Genomic DNA, 11995 nt, shown 5'->3' on the forward strand with positions numbered 1-11995 from the left:
CGAACTCGGCGAGCAGCCATAGTGCGGAGCGCATCTTGCCCACTTTGATTTGTTATGGTTCATTACCTTGTCCTCTTCACCGGTGGTAGGTAGTGGTATGGCGGCAGCCAACACGTCTAATGTCGCCTCGGCTCGTTCCTTGGTGTCAGCGAACTCGGCGAGCAGCCATAGTGCGGAGCGCATCTTGCCCACTTTGATTTGTTATGGTTCATTACCTTGTCCTCTTCACCGGTGGTAGGTAGTGGTATGGCGGCAGCCAACACGTCTAATGTCGCCTCGGCTCGTTTCTTGGTGTCAGCGAACTCGGCGAGCAGCCATAGTGCGGAGCGCATCTTGCCCACTTTGATTTGTTATGGTTCATTACCTTGTCCTCTTCACCGGTGGTAGGTAGTGGTATGGCGGCAGCCAACACGTCTAATGTCGCCTCGGCTCGTTCCTTGGTGTCAGCGAACTCGGCGAGCAGCCATAGTGCGGAGCGCATCTTGCCCACTTTGATTTGTTATGGTTCATTACCTTGTCCTCTTCACCGGTGGTAGGTAGTGGTATGGCGGCAGCCAACACGTCTAATGTCGCCTCGGCTCGTTCCTTGGTGTCAGCGAACTCGGCGAGCAGCCATAGTGCGGAGCGCATCTTGCCCACTTTGATTTGTTATGGTTCATTACCTTGTCCTCTTCACCGGTGGTAGGTAGTGGTATGGCGGCAGCCAACACGTCTAATGTCGCCTCGGCTCGTTCCTTGGTGTCAGCGAACTCGGCGAGCAGCCATAGTGCGGAGCGCGCGATCTTGCCCACTTTAATCTGCGGCACCGCTTCAAGAAGTTTCTAAAATCAAAATAACGGTGTTGATGTAAAATCACTATCTTTAAAAAAAAAATATTTAAGAAATATAAATGATTTATTTAATGTGAACACAATTTAAATACAAACCGGTATGGTTGTCACTCCGCATTTAGGAATATTTACGACGCGTCATCGCGAACCTGGCCGCAATACGTCGGTTGGCGTCGTGATCAAAAATTAAATATATTTAGTTGTTAACTATTGGAAACCAAAATGATTGGTACCTGATACAGAGTGGGTCTCAAGTCGGGGAAGGCCGCGAGCGCTTCCCGTACAAACGCCATGACGTCAGCTGCGGCCGCCTCGGCGCCTTCTCCGACCATCTCCAGTAACGCCGGTGCCACGCTGCCCGCCACTTCCGGAAACTATTATAATGAGTATTATAGTTCAGTTAGCCGTTGCATAATGAATATTATAGTTGTGTAAATCGTTGTATAATAAATTTAAATTAATTATAAGGCTCATTGAGTATGCAACATTTATAAGTATATATCTTAATTACGATTTATTAAAGTAGACCAGTAGAAAAAAGTTTCAATTTGAACCTAAATTTACATCGAGAAGGTTATATAAATATGAAAGTAATAAATAAAACAAGTTAAATTTTGGTGGTTCGTTTCAAGACAGGTCACTTTTTGTGGACTTCATTTACTTGCATCTTAAATTTGAGTGTTAAAGCTGCAAATCCTTTTCATGTGTGATGGATAAGTTGGTGTATTCCCATTGGTCCCCACCGGGCACAGGAGGGAATAGATGCATTCATATGAATGGGGATACATCGATGGTGCTGTGTAAACACAGGTATAACATCAGCGGACCTTGAGAGCCGCCTGGTGCATGGCGCGCACCAGCAGCTGCCGGTACTTGGCCGCGTCGTCGTGGTCCGCGCTGCCGGCGCGCGCGGCCTCCTTGCGGAGCACCTGCACGAGCTCCTCGGCGTGCCTGGAGCTCACGAGGTCCAACGCTGTGAGTATAAAATACGGTTACAAATTCGTACACGCCGTGTACACTACAACGATGTTAACAGAAAAGTTCAAAAATACAGAAAGTTGTCGTTTTCTAGGTTTTCGGGAACAGCCTAGCTAGAGGGCATTGTCAAATCGTGCTTCCTAAAATCCAAGTAACGGAAAACAATTATGAATATGTTGTTATCGTGAATAAGATTTACCCAAAGTCAGCGTGTGTCTCCGAACGTCCAAGTCGGAGGAGGCGAGCACGCGCAGCACGTCCATGGCCAGGCCGGGCAGCGCGCGCGCGGCCGCCTCGCCGCCCTCGCGCCGCAAGGCCGCCAGCCGCGCCAGCACGATCAGCTTCACGTTGTTGTCGCTCTCCTTCACGATCAGCTCGATGTAGCACGCCGCCGCGGCCTATACGATAAAAGGGCTCGTCTAATGGACAATTCACTTCGACTATTTAACGAAGTTTTGTGTCATTAAGTACTCGTAAGTGTAAATGGCTACCTACTTTTCTTCCCACGGGCACCCGATACTCATCAACGCAATTCAAAATTCAAAAATTTTGTAGGCCCGAACGGCTCTTTTTCTTCTTTTACTATTAACACCAAACACAATTAGGTTGCGTTGTTTTATCGCATAGTTCCTATGGCCACCTGCTGTCTCTATCATCAGGTCAGCTCGATGGTAACATAATATTGCATTGTCACCCGACTTACATATGTATGGAAATTTTCAACTTCATTAGAAACCGGCATGTGGGTCACATTTAACTTGCAAGATTTGATTACAGACAGACAGGCAAAGATTTGATTACAGACAGACAGAGACAGGTGAAACTACATAAAAGTTTATAAAAAGAGATGAACACCGATTTAAACTTGTTATTCGCAACTAACAGAACGATCACGTCTTAAATGAAATGACATTTGAATGTGAATGTACAGGCGCGTACCGTCGATCCATTTACATTTGCAAGGAAAAGTCGTGCATCAAGTTAGACAGCCGAAAGGAAAAGTTGAAGATCTTCTAAGAGCAATTTCGCGGGACAAGTAGGCATTCTGTACTTACAGTGACAGCAGCAGGGGCGGCGGACAGGGTGACGAGTGTTCCCGCGGCCTCGTAGCGCACGGCGGCGCTCGGCGCGTTGAGCAGGCCGTAGACGGTGCGGGTGGAGCCTGTCTGCAGGGACACCACTTACAGTGACAGCAGCAGGGGCGGCGGACAGGGTGACGAGTGTTCCCGCGGCCTCGTAGCGCACGGCGGCGCTCGGCGCGTTGAGCAGGCCGTAGACGGTGCGGGTGGAGCCTGTCTGCAGGGACACCACTTACAGTGACAGCAGCAGGGGCGGCGGACAGGGTGACGAGTGTTCCCGCGGCCTCGTAGCGCACGGCGGCGCTCGGCGCGTTGAGCAGGCCGTAGACGGTGCGGGTGGAGCCTGTCTGCAGGGACACCACTTACAGTGACAGCAGCAGGGGCGGCGGACAGGGTGACGAGTGTTCCCGCGGCCTCGTAGCGCACGGCGGCGCTCGGCGCGTTGAGCAGGCCGTAGACGGTGCGGATGAAGCGCGCGCGCTCCGATGGGTTCGCGTGGCACACCTGAGCACACATGGAAAAATTCACTGTCGTGGGTGGTTCTTGAGCCCATGACTACTGGATCGCTAGCCCAGTGCTCCGCCATCTGAACTACCAAGACCTTACCTAAAACGCGAAAAAAGCGACATCTACCGTAAAAGTAATACTTCTTAACACATTCACTGCCAGACAAAAACGGCGCACTACCCCAGAAACCGGTGGTCTACAGCTGCGTACAAAACAACCCGTCCGGCATCTGAACAAAGTTCACGAGCGCCCACCAGGTGGGTTCCCGGCAGTGAATGTGTTAAGCGACTTGTCTTCTTGTTTCTAAGCTTAATAGCATCGTTCGCAGACGTTTCTGCTTGATACAAAATTAATTTGGTAATATGGCATAGATCGGACCTGGGGAACCCTCCCCCCCCTCTTTTTTTTTCGGGGGTAGGCACGGTACGATCTCGTGGCTTCCGGGCCACATCAGCTTTGTTTGACCTTAGGAACACTCGTGCCAAGCGACATCGCCTGAGACAAAAGTGCATACTCATTGCAGTGAGCTTTTAAGTTCAAAAATTATAAACTTTGAACTTTGAAACTTTATCTCGGAAACTATTAACTCTACAGAGACAATTCTAGTTTCGTATTGTAGCAAAATTAGTCTACTTTAAAAACGCCCTGAGAAGGTACTATCAAAAACTAGTCCTTTAGGGTTATAATCGCCCAAATCTAAAAAAAAAAAAGCGGCCAAGTGCGAGTCGGACTCGCGCATGAAGGGTTCCGTACCATTTGAGACGTATTAAAAAAAATCTACTTGCTAGATCTTGTTCAACATTTTACCACTTTGGACACACATTTTATTTATTTATTTTATTTTATTCGTAAACCAACAGCTTAAGTAAACTAAAACTAGGTTAACATAAATATGTATCAGGGAAGCCAATTACAGGTTTCCACAGACAGGATACAAAGGTAGTCATATTACAGGTTAGCACAAAATTAAAGACTTTACAAACGCCAAAACATGCTATGAGAAAAGAAAGAAGTAATTTGTTTCTTATTTAAATCCATAAATTAAAATTAAACCTATGCTAATCTTCTGCAGGCAGGGGAGCAAAGAAACTAGATGCCATGAGGTTTTTAATTATAGCAGGTTTCATTAGATGTAAATCCAGTTGATCGTTGCTATGACACAGTTCATTCATTGACCTCGGAGCTCGGACAAAGTATGAATTTTGACGATAGTTGGTTTTGGTCGGTGGAAGTGACAAAGGTCGGTAGTGTCTAGAAGAAGCTCTAGGGATACGAAAACTAATATTCATAACCAGTTCCGGGCTATCAACAGATCCGTTTAAGATTTTAGTTAAGTAGACTAAGTCAGTGATTTTTCTTCTCAAATCTAGGGGAAGAAAATGGTGTCTTACGCACCTATCACGATAACACAAGTCTGTAGTTTTAGTTTTGGATTGGAGGAATTTTAAAAACTTTCTTTGAATGGACTCAATTCGTTTAATGTAGATGTCGTAACAAGGATTCCACACAACGGATACATATTCGAGGATAGATCGCACAAACGAGCAGTATAATACTTTTATAGGCTTTACTTTTTTAAATTTTGATGTTGATCTCATGATAAAGCCTAGAGACCTGGAGGCTTTCTGTACTATTTTGTTTATATGGTTATCAAATAGAAGCTTGGGGTCTTGATAAAGACCTAAATCTCTGGTTGAATGTGAATTGGCGATACTAGTCGAGTAGTGTGTAGTTGAACAAGATTGGGTTGGGTTTGCGAGTAAACGACATGGTATGACACTTTGCAACATTAAGGTCTAATCTGTTTTCGATACAGTATTTAGAAAATCTATTTAGGTCATCCTGTAATAACAAGCAGTCGTTAACATTCTTAGCAGCTCTATATATTTTAGTGTCATCAGCATAAAGAAGAAAATGAGAGTGTTTAAAAATACAGTGGATATCGTTGATGAAAATGACAAATAGTAAAGGACCTAACAAAGATCCTTGCGGCACACCGGAAGGAATGCCAACCCAGGATGAAGTAAAACCGTTTATTGCAACCGATTGAGATCTATTTTGCACATAAGAAGTGAACCATCTAAAAAGATTTCCGTGGATGCCGCAATTTAATAGCTTCTGAATTAGTATATGATGGTCTATTCTGTCGAACGCTTTACTGAAATCAGTATATATGGTGTCTACTTGGCCACCAGACTCCATGTTACGTGAAGTATAATCACAAAATATTAACAAATTGGACTCTGTAGACTTATTTTTAACAAACCCATGTTGTTCGGTGATAAAAGATATTTTAAGAGATGAATAAACTTGGCTATGGACTATTTTTTCTAGTATTTTAGCACTTTGGAAGTGACTCTCGCGCAAACTATTCAGTTTAGAAAAAAATGATATTAGGAACCTAAATATCATTTTTGAAGACCTATCCATAGATACCCCACACGTATGGGTTTGATGAAATATTTTTTTTTTTAATTTTATGACGTATTAAAAAAAAAACTACTCATTAGATCTCGTTCAAACCAATCATCGTGGTGGAAGTTTGCATGGTAATGTATATCATATATTTTTTTTAGATTTTTCATTCTGTTATTTTAGAAGTTACAGGGGGGGGGGACACATTTTTTCACTTTAGAAGTGTCTCTCGCGCAAACTATTCAGTTAAGAAAAAAATGATATTAGGAACCTAAATATCATTTTTGAAGACCTATCTATAGAGACCCCACACGTATAAGTTTGATGAAAATTTTTTTTTTTTAATTTTATGACGTATTAAAAAAAAACTACTTACTAGATCTCGTTCAAACCAATTTTCGGTGGAAGTTTGCATGACAATGTATATCATATATTTTTTTTAGTTTTTCATTCTGTTATTTTAGAAGTTACGGGGGGGGGGGGGGACAGACATTTTACCACTTTGGAAGTGTCTCTCGCGCAAACTATTCACTTTAGAAAAAATTGATATTAGAAACCTCAATATCATTTTTGAAGACCTATCCATAGATACCCCACACGTATGGGTTTGATGAAAAAAGATTTTTTGAGTTTCAGTTCTAAGTATTGGGAACCCCCGAAATTTATTGTTTTTTTTTCTATTTTTGTGTAAACATCTTAATGCGGTTCATAGAATACATCCACTTACTAAGTTTGAACAGTATAGCTCGTATAGTTTCGGAAAAAAGTGGCTGTGACAGAATCGGACAGACAGGCGGACTTGACGAATCTATAAGGGTTCCGTTTTTTGCCATTTGGCTACGGAACCCTAACAACCGAAACTTTCGTGGTTTTTTCGTTTTTTGACAAAGTTGCGTTCAGCGCTCGAGGTTACACACTTGGATTATTCTTTAAGCCAACATCATAAACAGGTCAGCAAAAGATCAGAACTACCGGATTTGACGCAAACGAACCCCGTTACAAAAGGCGACCAAGTTACTGGATGGTCAACAGTGGTTTTGTTGCCTTTGATATAAGATTGAGATCCAATGTATTCATGCTCACAATTTATGAATCTAACAATGATTTTGGAAGATTTGCTCTACTTTTTCAAGTCTTTATTTCCATTTTACATAAAAAAAAAAACAAAATATATGATATAAAATACGCTAAAATCATAAAAAAACTAGAGCACATTCAATACTATTATAAATATATTCGTAAACTGTGCACTTGAAAATATAGAAATTCGCAGAGATACCCAGTGCAACAAAAAAAAAAGATTTTTGTAGAGCTGTTATTAGTCCCACAGTCGGAATCATTCTCGAAATTATCTTCTCCTCTTATACAAAAATCTTGTTGATTTATTGATTTCCAGGATGATTCTTCTTTATTAACAATTTTTGTCATAAAATACGTTGTCTTTACGCAACAATTCGAAAAAGATGTGCCTGCCTGGTGCGCAGGATGAGCCAGCACCAACAGTATCCTGAAGATGATCTCGAGCAGACTGGCCTGTCCGTACATGAAGCGGTGCTGTGCAGTCTCAAGTGGAAGTGCTCAGCGGTGATCCATGAACGGGCCAATTTAATATACAATTTAATTTGATTTATAATTACAAAATACTAACAGGACACTACAATGTACTCACATTCTACATACTGAGAGGACATTCTCTGAAGCTGACACGGACGCACAGTAGTAGCAACCCTAGACGACACTTCCTGTCTAACCGCGTAGTGAAAGTGTGGAACAGTTTGCCCGAATCCGTAATCAGTACACCCTCAGTGAACTCTTTTAAAAACAGACTCGATGAACATCTTATAAATGGACAAAACACAAGTGCATTGTTACATTGATGTGCAACAAAACTTAACAATATGTGGCTCCTAGATATCTAAATAAAGAACTTTTATTATAATAACTTACCTTATAAATCAGTTCCACGAGTACCAAATGCAGGATTTCGCCGAACCCATGCACTGAATCGAGCCTCGCAGCCAGCTAGGCTGCTCAGCATGGAGCAGCATCAAGAACGCGTTACTCTTACAGAACACGGCCTGCTCGCATCAGGATGTTGCTGGACATACCTTATAGATCAGTTCCACGATGACCAGTTGCAGGATATCTCCGAACCCATGGACGGAGTCAAGTCTAGCAGCTAAGTAAGCCAGGGCCCGTTCCTGCTCAGCATGCAGCAGCATCAGGAAGGCATTCCTCTTGCAGGACATGTCCTGCTCGCTGTCCAGGAAGTTGGCGATCAGCTCGGGCGCGTCGGGGATAAGGAAGTCGAAGTTTCTGCAGGAAGGACGGGATATTATAAAGTGCTCGCCCTTTACAGTTGGACAGAGACGTCTAGCCTTTCAATCAATGCATATATACTTTGAGAATTTGGGACGGGTGCCGCCGTGGCTGGGGCTCTACTGTTCAGGACATTAGCCGCATAAACTGAAGACGTCCATTCGATTCTGGCCTCAGCTACCGGAGGGCTTGCTCACTTTTTCTCTAGTATAAGATATCCAATCCTATTTATTATCAGTTAGTCTAATTAATCACATCTTTCGCAAAAAAACTACAAGTTTTGGTGAATTTCGTCATGGTTCACATTTTCGAGGTTTTCTGTAGTGCAGAATTCAAACATCTCCCGCAGATAAGCTGACCGGAGCGGCAGCTGACCTGTATATAGTGAAGATGGCCAGCACGGCGTTGCGGCGCACGTAGGAGTGGCGATGTTCCAGGCAGGCCCGGATGGCTGGCAGCAGGGGCTCCAAAAGTTCGGGCTCCTTCAGCTTGCAGAGGAAACGGAGGGTGGAGCCGCGGATGAACTCGTTCGGGTGCTGCAGATCCTGAGGGTTCAAAGTATGGACGATATCAGTCCACGAGTTAGCCTATAAATATTTTAAATTAACCTGCATTCTTTCTGACGAACGGTACAATCACTCTACGTCATTCGCCGCATGTTAACAACAAATTAAAGTTAGCCAGTTACAATTTATTGACTAAGTCTAACATCAGCAACCTGCTGATCTTTCCGAAGAGTACCAACCTTCCTGTAGGCGTCGCACACCAGTATCATCTCCTGCAGCAGCTTGCCGTCAGGGCTGGTCTTGGGCACGATCTCCCAGAAGATAAGCAGCAGCTTCTTAATCATGTGGTCTTGTAACGGCAGCACGAAGCGGATGATCACCATCAGCAGGCCCGGGATCTTCTCCCCGGAGAGGATGATGCCGATCACTTTCTTTAGTGCTTCTATTTTCTTCTTTGTGTCACCTTTCTCTGTAGAAATAATTACTTGGTCAAATAGTGATATTTTATTTAATTTTATATCAAGTTTTTATAGTTATTATTACTGAAATACTAAGGTATTCCTTATGAATTTTTGTGGCTTTTAAGCAAATAAACATTGCTTCAAATATTTATGATATAGCAAACAAAAAACATTTTTGGGATAGTAATAAATACAAAATCTGTAACATAAGTATCATCATCTCTCGCTGCCAGTGGCAGGAGGGCTACAAAACTTGATTCTCTCAAGCTATATACAGGCCTTAACCTTTTCGCCGCTATTGACTTGATATATAGTCAGTACAACTCGTGCCTCACACGGCACGACTTGATATCAAGTCGTGGTTTTGTTCAGGTATGTATATGTGCAATTTAAGACGTGCCGTTGATGACACTTTATTACTTCATTGATGTGGCAGCGAAAATCTTAAATAAATTTAAATCATAATCTATAACCAATCTACTGCATAACTATTTTGTTCTCTTTCTGTCTCTTGGCTATGTTCCCATATCACTTGGGGTCAGCCCTCCTCGTACGTTTTCGCCACAACAATCTATTTTGTATTCTCACTGCATCTACATTATTAGTAGGTATTTTATTTACTTTTATTTCCATATACCCCGGGATTTTCAACTTCAACATTTATTCAGCAAATAGGCCACAAGGGCACTTTTACACGTCAACATGGAATTTACATACAAACAAACAAAGCACATCAACAATTATAAATACAAACTAGAGTATTATTATTTCTTAGAGAGGTATAAAGTTTCATAATGTACAGTCAGCGTCAAATACTTTGTAGCAACCAAAGTAGCCAAATAGTTCGGTACACCATATATTTAGTATGGTGTACCGAACTATTTGGCCACTTTGACTGCTACAAAGTATTTGCCGCTGACTGTACAATTAGAAAAAAAAAATTATATAAAAAAACACAAACAGATAAAACAAAAATATATTATTAAATATTTAGAGGTGTAAATGTCTCTATGTGTAAGAAATAAAAGATTATATAGTCTATCACTCTAAATCCTTTCAAACTCTCTTTCCTGTTTGTAGACTCAAACTGTCCCCATTTAAACAAAAAAAAAATGGGCAGCTGGCTCATTTCTGTCTATTGGGTTATGTAGGCCCCCACCCTTTTTTGTATTTATTAATAACGTATTTAATTTTTCCTTTCTTGATCCCAATATAAAAGTTTAGATTCTCTCAACTTCTGCATCCTGCAACCTTGACCTTGATGCTGACGAGTTGTCCGATGGACAGATGCCATAACATCTAAAAATTGATTGATTGAACTCTTATCATAACAGTAACTATTTCAACATTCCTTTCCTAAGCACATTTGGACCTTACTACTACTTATTTTTGATTCATAGTTTTGTATTTTACAATAAAGTTATAACAAAATCATTCCCATAGACCCATACCCAAAACACCAGGGTATGTTTTTTACAATGTTTTACATGTTACACACAGCCCACACAGGTCATGTTACAAATATTCAACCACTCCAAGCTGTTCTCTCTACACTCAGACAATATCTACTTTCTTCATCAAGGACTCATGAAATAGAACAGAAGTTACCAAGGTCCAGTTTGAGCTGCATCTCATTGTAGGGCTCCGAGTCCGTGGGGAAGTTGATGAGGGTGTAGCAGGGCTGTTCCACTCCCGCCATGCTGCTGCAACCAACACATATTGGTACTTACTATTAATAGACTTTTTTATATACCTGATACTAAAATAACAGTTTAATAGCTTAAATTAGTGAATGACAGATCATTTCAAAATGGTTCAGAAAATGTATCCCGGGTTATTATAATTGCCTGGAAAATGAGTAATTGCTTGAATTATTTGACCATGTCACACTGCAATCCAGCACCGAACATAATAATATCTTGACTGCGAATCTTTTGTAATAGTTTTCTTCCCAATTGATTTATATATTTCAAATAAAAAATTACAATGATACACTCTTGGCCATCCGTGGCCGTTGTCAAACTCAATAATGGTATTCTGCCTCTTTCGCATTCATAGGTTGTTTATATACGTGCTGGCTTTCGCACACTTCAGCTGTCTTTAAACGTTAGCGTTTGATAGGTCTGTGGTTTCATCAAAATCGACAAATTTTACTCATAGTTTGTAAGGTTAGAGATTCAGTTAGATTTGAAACGCAGGGCAGCTTGTAACAAGCTGTTGAGGAGTAGCGACCCCACGTACCAGAGTGCTCCCGGTGTTGTGTATAACTGTGTGGTATATAACTCACAATTACTATGGCATTTCCTTATAATATTCATTACTTTTACAACATTAATACGGTTAAACACATATGGGTGTATCCGTAAATGCAATAAAAAATACCAAACACACAAGACAGCGGGCAATTTGCAGCACCGAAACATGGGGGGGCCACATTTACCTGTAAAAATCCTGTATTTACTTAAAAGTTCAAATATAGCCTTATTGTCGCACTTCAAACACACACACAGCCTAATACACTACTTTAGGAACACAATTTATACAAAAAACAGAGAGAACTTGAATATTACAAATTGTTTGGTGACATGGACCCGATACGTGTCCATCAATGAGTTTTTGACGTTTCAACTTTCATGCATGACACAATAAGTGTTGCCATCAGAAGTTGAAATGGAGCCCAGAATCCTTATTAGGTTTTGGCAAACTATATGCGCTCATCACACAAATAAATGCCCTTACCGGGATTCGAACCGAGTACCATCGGCTTTATACTCATAGGCAGGATTACTACTCACTAGGCCAGGGGGCCTACCGCGAAAATCGAAATTAGCAAATTGCGGGGATCTTTCTCTTTTACTCTCACTAAGACGTAATTAGAATGACAGAGAAAAATGCCCGCA

The 11995-nt window shown here is 41.7% G+C and overlaps 1 protein-coding gene across 1 annotated transcript in view; it reads right to left on the reverse strand.

Moving 5' to 3' along the window:
• The window catches only part of LOC133517408 (coatomer subunit beta), a 32988-nt gene extending 21251 nt beyond the window's left edge, over nucleotides 1–11737 (reverse strand). The window contains exons 1-10 of the mRNA XM_061850722.1: nucleotides 11536–11737; nucleotides 10704–10798; nucleotides 8874–9103; nucleotides 8504–8673; nucleotides 7918–8125; nucleotides 3254–3391; nucleotides 2008–2206; nucleotides 1658–1803; nucleotides 1064–1204; nucleotides 663–821 (exon numbers count right to left, since the gene is read on the reverse strand). Of these exons, the coding sequence (XP_061706706.1) occupies nucleotides 663–821; nucleotides 1064–1204; nucleotides 1658–1803; nucleotides 2008–2206; nucleotides 3254–3391; nucleotides 7918–8125; nucleotides 8504–8673; nucleotides 8874–9103; nucleotides 10704–10794 (1482 nt within the window). The 5' untranslated portion in view covers nucleotides 10795–10798; nucleotides 11536–11737. The remainder of the gene's footprint in view (nucleotides 1–662; nucleotides 822–1063; nucleotides 1205–1657; nucleotides 1804–2007; nucleotides 2207–3253; nucleotides 3392–7917; nucleotides 8126–8503; nucleotides 8674–8873; nucleotides 9104–10703; nucleotides 10799–11535) is intronic.
• Nucleotides 11738–11995: the final 258 nt, after the last annotated feature.

This window comes from Cydia pomonella, chromosome 4, assembly GCF_033807575.1.
Source record: "Cydia pomonella isolate Wapato2018A chromosome 4, ilCydPomo1, whole genome shotgun sequence".
In the NCBI taxonomy this organism is placed as follows: Eukaryota; Metazoa; Arthropoda; class Insecta; order Lepidoptera; family Tortricidae; genus Cydia; species Cydia pomonella.